This window comes from Anabrus simplex, chromosome 1, assembly GCF_040414725.1.
Source record: "Anabrus simplex isolate iqAnaSimp1 chromosome 1, ASM4041472v1, whole genome shotgun sequence".
Taxonomy (NCBI): Eukaryota; Metazoa; Arthropoda; class Insecta; order Orthoptera; family Tettigoniidae; genus Anabrus; species Anabrus simplex.
This window is the reverse complement of record NC_090265.1, coordinates 902,324,650-902,344,114: the sequence shown is the minus strand read 5'-3', so window position 1 is coordinate 902,344,114 and position 19,465 is coordinate 902,324,650. Positions and strand designations below refer to the sequence as shown.

Below are 19,465 nucleotides of genomic sequence, written 5' to 3'. Positions count from 1 at the left end.
CGTGCATGGCCTCCTTGATTTTATACGTTCGTATTATATGCATATTCTGAAATCACAGCCTATTTCACTTAATATATGCGTTCTTTTCAGATGTATGGCCCAATTACGTAATCTTCGCGATCTCATTACCGTGCATGGCAAACTTTTAATGTCGTATGACAACCTTTATTCCGTTATCAGGACGATGAAAACGGTACATTTATCCTCCTGCCATAGACAAATAAATATGCTGCTCGCAGTATATTTATTTCAATTTTTGTTGTTCTAAACTGATGTAGCTTTTCATCGGCCTGACTTCGTTCATTCGTATCATATGTTTTGGATTTTTAGTTAGTATTCTATTCTTGATCTTCTTTATAATTGACAAGTTTGGTTTTTCGTATTCAATTTCTGCTCTTCTTTATCTTTTCTTTTATCCTGCTGAAATTCTAGACTCTCGGCTTCCTCTATATCTGCATTGATATGTCGACCTTTGATCGCTCCTTCCCATCTCTTCTTTTCTCTGGTTCCTTTTCTCTTATCCCTATAATCCACTTCGTTCTTCCTTTCCTTCGGAAATTTCCTTGTCCGTCTGACATTCGTTCTTGCCTGTTCTGCTTTTATTTTCACCTTTGGATTCGGTTTACCTCCTCCATGGTGATGTACTTGATTTGTTTCTGCTAAAGTTTTAAGCTCTCTCATGATTCTCTTCATTGTTATCTGTTCAGTCTTAAATAAGTGTCTTCCTTCTTGGTCTTGTACGTTGTTCTGGTTCATATCTAATTCGTTCTGCATTTGCAAAATTTCAAGGTGAATTATTCCAATTTCCACCTTTCTTCTTTTCTTCTGCCTCTCTTCCGTTCTTCTTATCTGTCCTAGCTGCTTCTGCCGCCATTCTTTTTGTAAGACGAGGTCTTGATTTCTCGTAATGGCCTTCGGTCTATACTCCGACTACTGTTCGGATATTTTTTCAACTTGCGCTGATTTTCCGTCACGATATTTGATCAAATATAGGTATGGTTCAAATATTTCTTCGCTGTGCAGATTCTTCAGCCCGTAATAACTGCAATATCTCCCTTCTTCTTTATGCGAGGATTATTTTTTTCTCGTGGATAAATTTACGTAGTTTTGCGTAACAATTTTTTTAATTGTTCAACTACTTCTTTTTTAACAATTTTAAAAACCTTCTATTATTTTTATCACGGCCGTTCGTATTATATACATATTCTGAAATCACGGCCTATTTCACTTAATATATGCGTTCTTTTCAGATGTATGGCCCAATTACGTAATCTTCGCGATCTCATTACCGTGCATGGCAAACTTTTAATGTCGTATGACAACCTTTATTCCGCTATCAAGACGATGAAAACGGTACAACGTTGATGGGGTGAAAGTTCCTTTTGGGGATCATTGTAAGTATCTAGGTGTTAATATAAGGAAAGATCTTCATTGGGGTAATCACATAAATGGGATTGTAAATAAAGGGTACAGATCTCTGCACATGGTTATGAGGGTGTTCAGGGGTTGTAGTAAGGATGTAAAGGAGAGGGCATATAAGTATCTGGTAAGACCCCAACTAGAGTATGGTTCCAGTGTATGGGACCCTCACCAGTATTACCTGATTCAAGAACTGGAAAAAATCCAAAGGAAAGCAGCTCGATTTGTTCTGGGTGATTTCCGACAAAAGAGTAGTGTTACTAAAATGTTGCAAAGTTTGGGTTGGGAAGAATTGAGAGAAAGAAGAAAAACTGCTCGACTAAGTGGTATGTTTCAAGCTGTCAGCGGAGAGATGGCGTGGAATGACATTAGTTGACGAATAAGTTTGAGTGGCGTTTATAAAAGTAGGAAAGATCACAATAGGAAGATAAAGTTGGAATTCAAGAGGAAAAACTGGGGCAAATATTCATTTATAGGAAGGGGAGTTAGGGATTGGAATAACTTACCAAGGGAGACGTTCAATAAATTTCCAATTTCTTTGAAATCATTTAGGAAAAGGCTAGGAAAGCAACAGATAGGGAATCTGCCACCTGGGCGACTGCCCTAAATGCAGATCAATATTGATTGATTGATTGACTAAAATATATTTATTTGAAAATATAGGTAGGCAATAATACATTTCCTGACAAAAAAATTGAAGCACCCTGAAGAAATGGTTGGATGTCAATGTAACTTCGTATTATATAAACTTCATAATGATCCATATTTCCATATTTCCATGAAGTAAATTTTACTTTATTTCATGTGTAACTTTGTACACATACACACCATCAGTGGGTATGTAAATGATTAGAGTTGCAATTCTCTGTGATAGGTGGAGCGGCCACCAGATTGCGTTAGTGTTGTTCGTGTTTAGTGTTGTTACCAGGCCTGGTAGGGCATATAAGGGGCATGAACCGCAGCAGATGTTGAGTGATCACTGTGCAGGACACGGAGATGTTGTGTGCTTGTGTGTGAGACAGTGTTATTTGGCCAGCTGGTCGAGTCGTGCAGTATCCAGTTTTGTGGGGCATTTGGATTTGACAGTGGCCTGATGTTGGACTGCATGGGTACGTGAGGGCAGGCATACACGTCGTTGAGGTTCTGGTCGACCACGTCTGACCACAACAAGGGAGGATCGCCATATTGCGTACCAAGCAAATCATAACCACTTCGCATCTGCGCCTGCCATCTGAGAACAAATAATAATGGATTGTGTGCAACATTCTGTGTCATCCTGGACCATTGGTCGGAGACTAGCAGCAGCCGGACTAGGGAATTACTGTCCCATGTGTAGGCTGCCATTAACACTACAACACAAACAACTGTTTTTGGAGTGGTGCCGTGACCGGGAAGCATGGACTGCTGATGAATGGCGAATGGTGTCACATTGTGTTCAGCGATGAAAGTGGTTCTGCATTACCCCAGATGACCATTGTCTGCAATTTTGGCAGTGACCTGTGGAGAGGTCCCATTCTTCCAATATTTTAGACAGGCACAGCGGGAGTACTCCTGGTGTCATGGTGTGGGGAATCATTGGGTATGACTACAGAACATGGCTGGTAGTGATTGAGGGAAATCTGATGGCACAATGGTACGTCATGGATATCCTGCTTCCTCATGTGTTATCTCCCATGCGACAGTATCCGTGTTAATGTGAAGGCCTACAATATCAAAAGCGCATAACATTTATCAGTTATAATGTTACATTGACCATTGTTTGTTGTGATGTGCTTCTACTCAGCTCCGATAGATGGGATTACTGCTGTGTACCGAGTATAACAGCCGACTGAATATTGGTGGCAAATAGCTGGGGAGTTTGATAGCTTTCTTCTCTAGCATGCCATTCCTTAGGTTTATACATTTTCTGATACTGCTGGTACGTAACACACTGGTTCATCATAGTATTCCAGCTATTCGATCCCTACTCTGGAATGAGCAGGTGTGCACACTTAAGGCAGAGGCTGACGTAGTAGTAGTAGTAGTAGTAGTAGTAGTAGTAGTATAATTTCGGCCTATTTCAAATTATAACACCACAATTCACTAACTCAAAATTCAACCCTGAAGAGAGCCGTTGATTAAGAAAAGCTTCTTCTTTTTCTCCTTCTTCACTTTTATAAAATTCTACATTCATTTTATTCCAAATTAGCAGCGAAGTGGGGGCGGGGCATTTTCCCCTGGCTTGGAGGAATAGTTTGGCTTCACGTCAGATTGGTTTTTTTTTGCCCCACCAGTGTAGTGAATTGAGATTTTCCGACTCATCGGGTACTCCTAGGAAACAGATTAGTAAAAGGGCATAGTTTTTGCTCTGGGACTCTCCACTATTTGACCCCCCCATCCCCCCGAAAAAACGAAGTGTTCACGGTTCACGGCTGTCTGCGGCCTGGTCATTCCAGCTCTGGAACTTTGGACTGTTAGATCGGCAGCATAGTACTTCTCCTTAAAAGTGAGATTATGTGTGGTTTTTCATTTGATCGAGTATTTAATATGAAAGCATTGCTTTTAATCGCACCATTCCTACTGATGTCATTGTGTTGACCTATGTTGATCTCAGTTCGGAAAACCACTAAGACAGTCTTTTTGAGGATGTAAAAAGGCAGGTAGTGAGAGAGTGTCTGCCATTATAATGAAAAGTCCCCAACCTGATTGTGGCTAACAGTAGGCAAGCGGGCTTGCCATTATGATGAAAATTCCCTAACCCAGTCCTCATATGAGAAAAGAGGTTTGGTGACTTCCCCGTCGCGTTTCTGGGGCAACGTTAAGAGCTTCCTCACAACGTGTACACTACCTAACCTAGAATTCTGTATACAGTGTAGAATTCTGTAGTGAAGGACGGGTACATCAGCTACTTAGTTATATTCCTCACATTTTCTGGTTTTCTGGATCCTTCATAAATGATTCATCTACCTCAGTTTTTAATAGATCCCTTTTCTTCCCCCTTCTTCATTATTGTACTGTAACCTTAATGTTAAGGTATTAAGCCAAACTGTCATTATCATCATAACTTACGCAGGGAAGTACTTTGTTTTAATACGTTACAAAATCATGCCTCATAAAACTAGGATTATAGTTATTTTATAACTTAATGTTTCACATATTTGGTTTGAAGCAGAATTTTGATGTGTAATGTAGCCTGGAAGTAATTTCATATTTTGTTACTTTTTTGGATGTAGTGCCGTACTTTCTGAAGTATTCTAAAATTTTCTGTTTTTATTTAAAGAAATACATTAATTATTACTGATCTTGTTAAAGTTTCGGAGGCCGACGCCGTGGGTTCCGACGCAGTATCTCAGGGTGTTCATCCCACATATGTCCAGTATGTAGAAGGTTCAACTGAGCAAGCCATCTATGCCGCCGCTAATGGACAGATGTGAGTATTATTAGTAAATTTGGATTATGAATTCAGAATCTCCAGCCATAGGCAGCAATTCATCTAATTCAAAGTGGTGTTTTTTTATCAATTTTCTTTACCTTGCACCTATGCAGGTAGATCTTATGGTGATGATGACTGTGGCTTTAATTAAGGTACAGCTCCAGTATTTGCCTTGTGAAAATAGGAAACCACGGAAAAACATCTTCAGAGCTGCCAACAGTGGGGTTCGAACCCACTGTCTCCCGAATATAGGCTGACAGGTATGTGACCCAAACCATGCAGCCACTCACTTCGTCTTCAAAAGATATCAACCCTTGTAGGTCAAATTATCCAAGTCCTTCAGATTACTTGTGCAAAGCAGTTGGATAGATTACATTCTTTCTTCTTCTTTCAATTTTATGACTGCATACGATCACTTTAGTTAGTCCATTATCCTAGTCTCTTGGAAGGGACTATTCAGGCTTTGCGGTCCTTCCAGTACTTTTTCCTGTGTTCTGATCTTTGTGTCCTTCCTGGTGTTGAAAATATTTGTGTTGCGAGTTCTTTTCATCCAAGTGTAAAGTGGATGTTTGTGTCATGGATTTTTTTGTTTAATTATATTATGTGTAGAGTTTCTGGTATAAGGCCAATTTCCTTCAGATCCTCTGTTATTTCTGTGATCCATTTGCATCCTGTTGTATATTTTGAATCGAGATTCAACTGTACCAGTTGTTTCAGAAGTCTTGAGTCCTGCATTCTCATTGTGTGTCCAAAGAGTCCTACTCTCCTCTTACGCATTGTATCAGTTATGGGCTCCAACTCTTTGCACATGACTTTGTTGGGTACTATCCGCCACTCTCCGTCTTTCAGGAATATTTTGTTTGATGCAGGTTCTTCCAATTCTTCTTCTGATCTTCTGGAGTATGTTGGTGTTTGGTTGGTTGTTCAGGTGAAGGAGAGTCTCTGCTGCATATGTTGCTTCTGGTTTTATAGCTGTGTTGTGAAGTGTTTCAGTTATATGTATAGATGGCCATTTTTTTTTTGTTTGTTTATTTTGTAGATGTTCCACGTTAAGCTTGTTTGTTCTTATTTGGACCAAGATTTAAAAAAAATTTTTTTTTTATTTAGGTCGTTTGTTATTGCTTCTCCTAGGTATTTGAATTGGGTGAAAATTTTGAATTCATTATCATTTATGCTTATTTCTTTTAATGATGTGTGTTTTTGGAACATAATGTCTGCTTTTTGATTAATATTTTAAGGCCAGTTTTATTTCCAATGTTTTGAAGATCTGATATATCTGTTTTAGCTTCTTCTAAATCAGTTGTCAGCGAAACCAAGTCTGTTTGTTTTGATTTTCCTGCCTATTTGTATTTTTGGGGGGCATTTCTTAAACCATTCTCTGTCATTACCATTTCTAGAGTGCAGTTGAACAGTAGGGTTGAGAGTCCATCACCCTGGCATAGTCCTGTTTTGATCTAGAATGTTACTGATAAATCACTCCTGAACTTCACTTTTGACTTGGTGTTTGTGAGGGTCATTTTTATCATACCGCATTTATGCGAATAATCCCAGCGTATTTTTAAAAAAATATTGAGGCACGAAATTGGAGTGCGGGTTTTATTTGCGTCAAGGTTGCCAACACGCACCTGGCTCACCTAGTTTTCGATGTCGAGTGTACAGTTATGCTTTGTGTACCCGCAGATGGAAGAAAACTGTCCCCATGTGTCATATTTAAACTGAAAACAATTGAGACTTTTAATTCTAAACTGCCTTTACATTAAAAAAATAGTATTTTACAGAGTAATTTAAATTAAAAATTTCTCTGTGTCACGATAGAATGTGTCTTCCGGAATGTGCAGCGGTAGCTTTCCGCACTTTCACTTCGGTGCGTCTATATTGTGTTTCATAGTTGAAGTTCGAGTGAAATCGTAATTCTTTTGTATTCAGCGTTTTAAGGAACGCCACAATATCACGTAGCAGGCAGTGTGCGGAGAAGCAGAATCTGTGAAAACTGGCGATGCCGACAGATGGAAAAAAGTTTGGCTTATAATTATAATCAATTCGTGTGCACCGAACGATATTGTCAATAATGATGAAACTACATTTTTTTTAAATGCCGTGCCCAAACGGACTTGTGGTACTGTACTGTGTTGCAATGCAGATGGAAGCAAAAGACTTCGTCAGCTCGTCATAGGAAAATTCGATAAGCCACGATGTTTTAAGGGCGTTGGACAATTTCCGTGCAGGTACAAGGCATCTAAAACTGCAAACAGTATAGTAAACCAAAAAAATAAAGCACTTGCGAGGAGAAGGGGAGCCAGCATAATTTGTCCTCATCCTTGAATCGTGTTTTTTTTTCTTCTGTTGCGTAAGGTCATGTTTGCCACTGATTTATCCAAATAGGTTTTTTTTTTCCATGGCATTTGAAAGGTTTAAATGGTTAATCAAGGTGATTGCATCCATTAATGGCTCTTCGAATACTGTGTTACGCGGCAAGGGTTGGCATTACAAGAGAACTTGAAGTGCCATGGCAGGAAATCGTACAAGATGAGTCACTGTACTGTAGTGCAATGCAAATGGAAGTGAGAGAGAGATATCCTACAGGCTTAATCCAGTTATAAACTTGTCCCAACCTCATTTATTCACGAAACTTCCCTTTTATTATATATAAGACTGGTGGCTGGATGTAACGCGTGAGCGAAGTCCATCAATACAATGAAGAAGAAGAAGAAGAAGAAGAAGAAGAAGAAGAAGAAGAAGAAGAAGAAGAAGAAGAAGAAGAAGAAGAAGAAGAAGAAGAAGAATAAGAAGAAGAAGCGAGAGACCTCCTACTTCCTCCCCTCGTCATAGGAAAGTTTGATAAACCATGACGTTTTAAGGGCATCAGATACTTTCCGTGCAAGTACAAGGCATCTAAAATGCACACAGTACAATAATCCAATGAATAAAGCACTTGCACAGGGGAGCCAGCATAGATTTCTCTGCGACTTTGAATAATTCTTTACCGAGCTCGATAGCTGCAGTCGCTTAAGTGCGGCCAGTATCCAGTATTCGGGAGATAGTAGGTTCGAACCCCACTGTTGGCTGCCCTGAAAATGGTTTTCCGTGGTTTCCCATTTTCACACCAGGCAAATGCTGGGGCTGTACCTTAATTAAGGCCACGGCCGCTTCCCTCCCACTCCTAGCCCTTTCCTGTCCCATTGTCGCCATAAGACCTATCTGTGTCGGTGCGACGTAAAGCAATTAGCAAAAAATAATTCTTTTTCTTTCATTGCATGAGGTTATGTTTGCCAGTGAATTATCCAAGTGCATTGTATGAATACTGTAAATGCACCTTGTTGGATACATTTTGGAAATAGTTTTTTCATGGCATTTGAAAGTTTAAGTCTGTAAATACATTCTTTGATGTACACTGGTAAATTATTGAGGCACTTACAGAGTTATTGTGGAACCTCCTTCGGCCTTTAACATTTCCTGCATTCCTCTAGCCATGGATTCATTGAATGCTGGAAACATGATATTGGAATAATTTTCCATGTAAATGTGTTTAGGGGTGTAGGGCTGTGGCAAAATGCTCTTTCTAGCTTGTCTAGAACATGCCAAATGCTGTAAAAGTATTTCATATTTCTGAAACCATTGCATAGTTATATGGCTTCCTGTGAAGGTGCATTTGCCTTCAGGAATTAACCATCAATCTGAGTATAAAAATGCGCATCATGATTAGTAATGTTTATGATAAGTATGGCATTCAGATGCGATCTTTGGGTTCAAAAGAGAAAATATTGTCGGTGTTCTGGCAGGAGTTACTAAGTCCGAAAACATAGTTTTGAGATAAATGGGTGATATATGATTCTGTGTTACTGCAAGGCTATCATACCTTTTGGGCTAGTTCTTTTTGCAATGCCTTCTACTATGATACAAGTGATACATATTAAGTGATTGATTGTCCACTTAGTCACTTTTGTCTGTACGTCAATCTTCAAAAATGGACTTCACATTAGGGTACCTGTACCCCCAAAATGATTTGTTCTGTTAAAATAACGATCACGCCCTCGTGTAGAATGTGTTTTCTTACCCCAGTAGTGCATTTAACTCAAATTTGAAAAAAAAAAAAAAAAAAAGGACTTAGTCACTTCTGCCTGAATGTCGACAATATGTCTTGCTCAGTATTATAGTCATCTGATGAGAAGTCACATGGATGCGGGGTAAGAGGTGCGAGGTGTAAGCATGGCTCCCGCACATGCGCCTAATCCCAAGTCTCAAGACCTGACAATAAACATCGGTTCCGTCCGCGGTGACTCTTGTGAATTGAGGTGGTGTCATAAAGTTTCGAAGTGGTAGACCAATTGTGCTTTAGTTATACATTTATAATATTTGATAAGTACTGCATAATGAACAATTTAATAAGGAATATGCAGGAGCTCACGTTGTCTGTCACGATTAATACTTGTAGGTAAGAGTGTACTATCTGTTACTCGTGCCGTACCTACAAACTGTCACCATTTCTCCTCAGATACAGATAGTACAGTAGTTGCCAGACATGATGGATTGAGGAATTTGATTGTTCGTTAAAAATCAGATTTTACACACTACTCCTGCATGATGCAGTACCAACATTGACTTGTCAGACCAAGCAACTATTTTTTCCCTTCCATTTCACTTAGTAGTTTAGCGCTGATATTGCTGTATCTACTCAAGAAGTGCTCTCTTTCATTCTTAATTTATGTTAGTGGTACCTGATCTTTCTGTTGGCTGTTGCGTCACATTTTTCAACAAGTTAAAACTAATGGTTTGTTCATATCTTATGCCCTTCAAGATTGATTTTTATGCGATTTGCAGTATGTGAGATCTGTGTGTATGTCTGTTCCGACATCTCTCATTGATGAGTGACTTTATTGCACAAATATGGTGATGATGTTTGCTGTTCATTGTTCCATTCTGGGGATATTCTTGAAACTGAGAAATTCAGGAGAAATGTTATTTCAGGGATGCTTTGTAGTGAATGCACTGCACCTTATATAATGCTGTTTCAAGTCTCTCTTTTCCTTGTTCCAATTACCAATTGTCCATTAACCTGACAGTAGCCAGGTTGTTTTGCTGCATTTTTTTCAGCAGTAGTGATCATGCTTTATTGGAGAGGAAATGATAGCCAAGGAACTCTGTCACTGACTTCTAACCAAAGCCAAGACAGCTGCAGTTTAAATCCTGTCGTCTGCATATGGAATGTTTGAAATGAAAAGTATATTCCTGTGAATCACATTCCACTTAAAAACTGGAGGTCCTTCGACGATGATTTACAAAATCAACGTTTGTGTAATTTTGGAAGCTTGCTTACTTCAAAATTTAGTGGGATGACTATCTGTGTGCAATAGTGTGTACATAATAAAGTGTTATCTATATGTTTTTTGTATCCATTACGTCTTATTGAGCTGGGCCAAGTATCTCTGATGGTAGAGTGTTGGCCTTCTGAGCTTATACATTGACCTCATGTTGACAGATTTACTGGCACATAAAAGTCCTATGGGATGAAATTCTAACATCTTAGCTGGAAGTAGAACTGAAGGATATGAGAAGGTGATGGGTAAATGTGAAGAAGATATGAAAGCTAACAGGAATGGGGAGCATGTACTGGACTGTGCTAGTATGGGATTAGCAGTTATGAATACTTTCTTCAAGCATAAGTCTATTCACTGTTACACAATGTCACTCCAAATGATATCACTATATCATAACCAACTTTGAATTCAGGAAATCTCTTAGGAATGTGAAGGTATTCCGAGGATTTATCGATGATACAGACTACTATTTGATCTATATAATTGGGCACATGAGGGTTGGAGTCTGACATTTGGGTGGCAAAAGGAGTAACTACGAGGTGTGCTGCATTTTCATAGTTACCTACTCCTGCTATATATCATCCTTAAATACAGGATGAGTGTTTAATAAAATGTGTATCCTTAATGGAATTCAAAAAGCTTTGACCCATTCCTAAGGTTGTGCTAATAGTTTTGCATTTAAGACATGACACGTCATTGCAGATAAATATGAGATCTCATAATCGGTAACAGAATCATCAACTGCTGATAATTAACATCAACAAATACATAAAATATAAAAATTGCAGTCAGGGTATATCTTATGTCCATCAGCCAGTCATGAGGAACTTAAGTTATAATACAGAATAGAGCACTACCCACATTAATATTTTTTATTATTTAACACAGATTGTTAACAGCACACTAAAGAATAAAACTAGGAAAATTGTAAACTAGACACTGATGAACTAATAAAAATAAAGTGTTAACAAAAATAATATTTAGAAAACAAACACTTAAAGCAATACAGATAATACAGTAGCACTCTAAGTGATATCACAAAAGTGGCTGAGAGCAAGCTAAGGCATGCAATATGACTATAGCCTCCTTGAAATATAGCAGTATTGGGATCATTGCCATAGAAACAGACCATTTTTGAGCAGTCATCTTTAGGCCACTGAGTGCGATCTTTGCTTTCACCAGCATAATGTGTAATTTATAGGGAGGTGCTTGAGCAGTCATTCCGAGTCCCTATGTATCTTGTGACACAGTCATGGTGCCAGCAGCACAATTAGTAGCATTGTGGAATTCATGGGTGATGGTATCACATGATGTGCAATTTTCCTGTACCACCTTCTTCAATGATTGATGGTGTGTGTTGGTCAACACATGTGACCTACTGGGCTATGGTTTTGTTATGGTTGTGTTTTCGTTTCTACTTCCCAATCATGTCTCTGACAGTTAACTTGGGCAATTTGAGAAGGGTGGAAATGGCTCTGTCAGACTGCTTACTAAAGTGGCATTCCTCGTTTGTTATCACTGAACTCCCCCTTTCTACCCATTCTACAGGTATTGTGAAGCTCTGAATAACTTCGAGCTCTCAATCACCTGTTGTAGAAGCAGTGGTGGGTGTAGTGACATCTGGGCTCTACTTTTTTCTTTGTTGGTAGTTTAACATCGGACCAACACATCTCTGGCGATGCAAGGATGGGATTCGGTTAGCGGCTGTGGCCTTAATTAAGGTACAGTCCCAGCATTTGCCAGGTATGGGAATGGTAAACAATGGAACACCATCTTCCGGTCTGCCGTCAGAGGGATTTGAACCCACCATCTACCAAACGCAAGTTCACAGCTATATGACCCAAACCCCATGGCCTACTCACTTGGTGGCTCTACTTCCATTCGTACCAAGGAGTGTATGGATACTTTTGAGTATCTGCCTCCTTTCTGGAGGAATTTGGAATGTTATTGATGACTGACAACTGAGTGATAACTTGCTTTGTCCATTGTAGTAGTAGTAGTAGTAGTAGTAGTAGTAGTAGTAGTTTTTTTGTTGTGGCAGGGGAAAATCTTTTAAAGACACCACTCTGTGTGGGAGTTGGATTTCCACCAGCTAAAAACCCCTGCCCTCTTCACTCAGACCATTCTGGAACTGCTTGTCGGCATGACATCAGAATGGAGTGATGTATATTATTAAGTTCTTCTTTCTCCTTCATCCCCATAATGCTTGTCGCCATTGCCTTTACTGTGTTCCAGGCAGACGGGCTCTCTAACATAATCTGAACCAGATTCCCTGGCGTGAGTTGTCGGCCAAGTTGTTGGCAGGCTTTCCTTCGTTCTTCTTCCCATTGAACACAGTAGAAAAAAGTGTGTTCTACTGTATCCCTTTCAGAACAGTACCGACAACCATCTCCCTGCGTCTTTCCCATCTTCGTGGCGTATACGCCGAATCTTCCATGTCCTGTCAGGATCTGCGACAGATAGTAATCTACCTGCCGATGTCTACATTTAAGCCAGTCTCCTATGTTTGGTATTAGCTTTTTTGTCCATTGGCCAACATCGGTTGTGCCATCCCATGGGTCTTGCCAGTCTAGTAAGAGTTGGTTCCTCGAGGCTTTCTTTTCTTCAGCAGATATTGTTGCACCCCTTTCATGCCAAAGTTTTCTCTCTACAACGAAGAGGTCAATGGGAATACTGGCAGCTACAACTTGTAAAGCTGCTGTCGAAACAGTTCGATATGCACAGGTAACTCTGAGCAGCATTTTCCTCTGTACTCTTTCCATAGCTCTTTGGTGAATCTTCCTCCTGAGTGCATTGTGCCAGATAGGTGCAGCATAAAGTAAAATGGAATATACTGCAGAGCACATAATCTTTCTCTTAACTGTTCTTGGTCCCCCGATGTTAGGCATAAGTCTGGCTAATGCCGATGCCTTCTTCTCTGCCTTTTGAGTTACTGCCTTCACATGTGCACCAAATGTGCAATTCCTGTCAATAAGAACCCCAAGGTATCGTACAGACTTTCCTGGGATAATCACTGTATCATTTAATAAGAAACGGACATTTTTCCAATTCCTGGAACCTTTCAAAATTACAGCCTCAGTCTTATGTGGAGCCAATCTCAACATATTATTTACCATCCAAAGGTTAACTCGCCTCAGTGATTCATTTACTCGGAAGGTCAGTTCTTCTACATTCTCTGCTATTACCACTATTGCAAGGTCATCTGCATAACCAATAGATGTTGTCCCTTTTGTCAGCTGCAGGCGTAAGACACCATCATATAGAATGTTCCACAAGGTGGGTCCTAGGACAGATCCCTGTGGAACGCCAGCACTCATTTCAAGATCTTCTAAATCATGAAATAGTATTCTTCGTCCTTTGAAGTACTTAACGATTATTTGTTGTAGATACTGAGAAATGTTCATCCTATGAAGTTCTCTCAAAATAATGCTCCAAGAAGCAGTGTTAAAAGCATTTTTGACATCTAGTGTTATCAAGGCAGCCCATTTCTCACTGCTTTCTGCCTGTATTTGAATCACACTCTCAATAGCTTGGGTTGTGGTTCTACCCTTTCTAAATCCAAACTGGTTCGAAGAAAGTCCTCCCTGTTGTTCAAGTTCTTTCTCCAGTCTAGTTTTAATCAATCCTTCGTAAAGTTTGCTCAAGGTGTTTAATAAGCAAAGTGGCCTGTATGCTGATGGATCTAATGATAGTTTCCCTGCCTTCAATAACAGCACTAGCTTGGCTACTTTCCACTCATCGGGGAATTCACGCTTTTTTAATAAACCATTGAAGACTGATAAGATCCAACCAGGTGCCACCTCAACTGCATACTTGATGACTTCTGGTGGGATTCCATCTACACCTGGTGCCTTACCAGTCTTCATATTGCGTGCTACCTCTTGTAACTCAACCACAGTGAACGGTTCTGCAACACAAAAATCTGATTCCGTTTCAAGTCTGTCATTAGTACAAGGGAACAACTCCATTGCTATGGCTTTCCTTCTATCAACTGGGAGCTGAACTGGTACCCTGTTGATTATTTGACCGGTCACTATCTTATATCCCGCTCCCCAGATATCACTGTCTAGATCTTCGCATAGCTTTTGCCAGAGATTTCTCTTAGAATCCTTTATTAGCTTCATTAGTTGCCTCTTTGATGCCTTATAGTCAGCTTCTAATTGTATTAAGTTGACCTGGCTGATTTTTTTCCTAGATCTTGTAAGAATTCGTCTCTTGCGATTGCAGTCTTTCCTTTGCATGTCTATTTCATTGTTCCACCAGTAAGGGACTCGTGTTTTATATTTTGTTGATCCCCTCAATCGGCTGGTCCTACAAGCATCTTTAAGAACAGCAGTTACATCTTTTAGAGTATGTTGCACTGTATCTACAGTTTGTGACATCCACTCGATTGCAATTTTAAAAGTTTCCCAATTATAGTTCCACACCGTTTTCGTGATATCATTAAGCTTCTTCGATCCCTTAACTTGAAAGTAAATAAAACGATGGTCGCTGAGAGATTCATCTTCCATAACTTCCCAGTCAACAATGAATGATGCTATACCCTGCGTTGAGCAGGTGACGTCTATGAAAGACTCTGAGTTCCCTCTGGAAAAAGTTGGTAAGATTCCAGTGTTGTGAACTACCAAGTCTAGGGTCGCTATCCATTCTGCCCAATATTCTCCCCTACGATCTGCAGTTGGTGCCCCCCACAGAGGCGACTTGACATTTAGGTCTCCGAGAATGATAGATTCAATACCTGACACCATGCAGTCCTGAACTATTGCATCTACTTCAGCTTTGAAAATATCAAAAGGGATGTTAGGAGAGATATAACAACAATAAATCTGATATTGCTGAAGTTGAATACACAAATATCCTTCTTCTGCCCTTATGCTTAGCACCTCCAACTTATCATTTAAAAAATATGCAGCTACATCACATCTTTTGTCCGTGAACCAACCACCTTCGGCTACTCTCCTTCAGTTTGGCTCGCTAACAAGCACTAAGTCTACTTTCTTTTCCAAGGCTGTCGCATACATGATGTCATGACTGTCGGATTTCCTCATGAGATTCTCCTGCAGTATGTCCATTATTGGTCGTTTAAATTCAACTTCCTTGCCTCTAATATTAGCTTCCTGTAAGTAGGGCATTTCATTTGATCTGAGCGGTGGCCCTCCACTTGGCACATGGTACAAAACGAAATGTTCCCACAATCCTTCGCCAAATGGCCTTCTTGTCCACAATTTAGACAGCTCCATGACCGGTCATCCTTAACGTCGCAGTGTGGCGCTTTATGTCCAAATCCAAGACATTTAAAACACCTTGCAACTGTAACTTTTTCCTTCACCATACAGGTTGCCCATCCCACATTTATTTTCTTTTTCTTTAACAGTATTTTCGATGGTTCCGTTGGCAATATTACGGTAGCATTCAGATTTCCGAACCTCCCCGGTCTTACGGACGTAATATTGATCTGAGATTCTTCGACAGCAGCTTCTAAGGAGAGTGCTGCTCTGAGATAGTTTTCATTTAAATCCGGATCCATACCGTACACTAGAATTGTTGTCTCCTTCCTTTTTGTTGAAACCTCTATTTCCTTGACGTTTTTAGTTATCTCACGTTGTAATACGTCAGCCTTTCCTTTGCCTTCTACAGTAAGTATAAGGTCATCCTTTGCCGTTTTCCTTATTCGTTTTATTTTAACACCAATTTTTTCGATGTTTACTCCTTCCTTTACTGTTTTAAGCAATTCAGCGTACGTTTTTCCCCGCAGCTTTTGCACGTAACCGTTTCCTGAGTATTATCATTTAAGGATTTCTTTTTCGATGTTAATCCCACAGAAACAGCCTGTTTTACCTGCGTTTTACCCGATTCCAAGCACCCTATTTCAATATCACTCTTACGAAACATCCATTCCAAGATTTTCCTTATATAATTCCGATCAAGGGTATCCGGGATAGTTATCAGCACCTTCTTTCTTGCATGAGTCTCAGTTATCTCTCTCCAGTGGCTGAGGCATGAATACAGGCTCTGCAGGTCATTTACTCCATCCTGATTAAATGAATATGGTATTACATATACATATCGCAGCTTCTCCCGCTCTCCTCCTCGACTCGTGTAGGTTTGCGTAACAGTGCGCAGGAATTCCGTCTTACCTTCCTCCAGATTAGAGTTCAGCAAGTCAGAGATTTCTGTAGGCATATTCTTCATGCTTCTCATAATTCCATCCTCCTCTGTAAGATGTTTGGGATTTACAACCATTGATATATCCCAATCAGTCAATTTCCCTATATTTCCGGAGATGACGTGCGTGTTACTGTAAACACAGTCAGGCCATTCCTTATCCAATAGCTTCGCAAACTCGTCAAAGCACGTAGCTTCCAAGAGGGTCTGCTCTATATCTAGCACTCTGTCACTGAATTGCGCCTGTGTCCCAACATCACGGGTTATTTTCTTACTGGAGGTAGTGCCCTGTTCCAAATCACTCCTAGCCTTTGGATCTTCATTCACATCAAATTGTTCCCATTCCCACGAACGACTACGGATTATTTCTGCCATTTGTCCCATTTCTTTAATACCTTTCTTTATCTCCGCTTTGGTATTGGGAGTCATCTTAACTAATGCTAATAAGTCTTCACTATGCTTGACTAACTTATCAATTTCTAGTCGCATCTCTTCTAATCCTACTCTTTGGTTTATAGTCTTCGTACTCTGTAGTTCCATGGTTACGTCCAGCTCCTCATCCGACATAGTATCTCTTTGGTTTTCTACGTCTATTTCAACCTCTTTGGATTTGACATTTCTATTCTCAGTACCTCTACTCTCTTTTCTCTTTGAAAACATAACCTTAAATCATTTAAAGCAATATAAATGGCCTATTTACCTTGTCAGAAAAGGGATGCCTCTTTAGCTCATCAAAGAGAGATAATACCGCGTTCTGAAGGGCAGCACTTCCACTTATAATCGCAATATATTTTATCCATACACAGCCTTTAAAACACCACTTAATTAAGCAAATACGCGGAGCACTAAACAACACCAGCCATTCAATAGCAGCACGTAGTAGTAGTAGTAGTAGTAGTAGTAGTAGTAGTAGTAGTAGTAGTAGTAGTAGTAGTAGTAGTAGTAGTAGTAGTAGTAGTAGTAGTAGTAGTAGTAGTAGTAGTAGTAGTAGTAGTAGTAGTAGTAGTAGTAGTAGTAGTAGTAGTAGTAGTAGTAGTAGTAGTAGTAGTAGTAGTAGTAGTAGTAGTAGTAGTAGTAGTAGTAGTAGTAGTAGTAGTAGTAGTAGTAGTAGTAGTAGTAGTAGTAGTAGTAGTAGTAGTAGTAGTAGTAGTAGTAGTAGTAGTAGTAGTAGTAGTAGTAGTAGTAGTAGTAGTAGTAGTAGTAGTAGTAGTAGTAGTAGTAGTAGTAGTAGTAGTAGTAGTAGTAGTAGTAGTAGTAGTAGTAGTAGTAGTAGATGATTTGCTGTCATTGCTCTTCCACAGGTACTTTTAAACCACCATAATTTTCAGAATCTTGCCAGATAGACTCAATTGTCTGCTTTTGATTGTGAAATGTTTAGGTCTTGTGTTCCTTGAAATCTTAATTTCATGCATCCATTGTAAGAATTTTATTCTAGCTGTAACTATGTCGCCTCTCTCCATTAAAAATTTCTGACCATTGTTATTCTTCCTGTACTGAAATCCCACACCTTTCAATATACGTCATGTGGAGGACGGGGAACCATTGTAAGATATCTTTTTCATCAGAACTGCAGGTATTTTATGAGTAGGTGGAAATTCTCCCCATCATATAATTCAAAGACAAACCTGTGAACAATATCTTTGTCAACGTTATATAAGTGTGAGACTCTTTTTGGAAAATTAATGTGTTTCCTGGGTTTGAAAAACTTGGAGTACCTCACAAGTTAGACTTCTTGGACTCCTGGCGCATACGTGATACAGTGGATTTATTTCCACCATATGCTATAGCAATCAGAATTTGACTTTTGGAAAAATCAATTTTTGTTGTTGTTACCATTTGCTTTATGTTGCAAAATCAAGTTTTGCTCTGAATCCTTCACTGAAGCATTTCTTAATATTATGTTCCAAGACTGACATCCTGATATCACTTTCTCTTTTCCAACCATGTTACCAGTGCTTGTACTTGGTTTACTAAGTGACATGTATACAGTAAACACACCTTCACACACAACGCAAGATACTGAAACAAGTGAATGCAGAACACTTTTGAAGAATATATTACTCATATGAGAGCAGCCTGGCAATGTCCTCCTACATAGATGTAGAAATAGTTAGGAGTGAAATAGCAACACTCTGTTATCTAGAATTAAGTCAAAAGTGAGAGGTGAGGAAGTATATATGAGTAACGCTTGCCTTATTTGTAGATCTGATAATACTGACTGTAGAAATATACCTCATAGATCTTAAACGGATCTAATCTTCACATCCAGTTATCTTTCGATTTAATATGCTGTAACTCAAAAAACTAAATTGCAGATAAAAATGCTAATATTTCTCCAGTCCCTTCGTAGAACTGTTCTCCATATCAATAACTCACTGACCATCTTATATTGTCATTAATCTGTCTGAGCAGTGATGATATTCCAAATTAAGTTTCACTGCAATTGAGAGGAGCCTTTTTTTTAACTTGGCAACACTGCGAATACCCGATTGGTCAGTGCTGGGAGAGGTGTCATGATAAAAACACTTGAGGTTTGGTGTCTTCTATAGAACTTTTTCTTTGTCATTCATTATTGTTGGTTTGGACATATCCTATGAATGATGGCCTATATCAAGCCTTCATTGGACAACCAGGTGGGAAGAGACCTCTGAGTTGACAGAGATCTGTAGGAGAAATCAAGCGGTACAGGCTCTGCTGGATGTCAGAAGGAAAAAGGCAAACACTTGTGAGCGATGCTGAAAGATTTTTGTTTTAAATGGCCATGGTTGTAATTGTAATCGACTATTGTAAATTGTGCCCATTTGAATTGAATGGTGATTAATGATAAATTGTTTGTTCAACATATTCTGACATGTTCTGGATGGCCATGGCTAATTTGATTGTTGATTCTAAGATAAATTTTCCAACAGTTAGGGCAGGAAATTGACTGCATTACAATACCCTAAATATGATGTGAAAGACTATTGATTATATGTTTGTGTTGTATATTTGATATGTGAATTTATTTGATTATTATGTACTACAGTACAGATAGGTTTATTCAGCTTGTAGGTTTTAGGGAAAAGTTCTTTATAGGTTTCACTTTTCTTCATATTCCTACTTTCAATAAGTTTTATACATATTGGATGCAGTCTTTTGTTTGTAATTTATAAAA

At 39.2% G+C, this 19,465-nt stretch overlaps 1 protein-coding gene across 5 annotated transcripts in view; it reads left to right on the top strand.

Annotated features, from left to right (window-relative positions):
* Rfx (regulatory transcription factor Rfx) overlaps positions 1-19,465 on the top strand; it is a 560,573-nt gene that overhangs the window by 349,185 nt on the left and 191,923 nt on the right. For all 5 annotated transcript variants that reach the window (XM_067136615.2, XM_067136614.2, XM_067136617.2 and 2 more), the window contains one exon: positions 4,711-4,828. In XM_067136615.2, the coding sequence (XP_066992716.1) occupies positions 4,711-4,828 (118 nt within the window). The remainder of the gene's footprint in view (positions 1-4,710; positions 4,829-19,465) is intronic.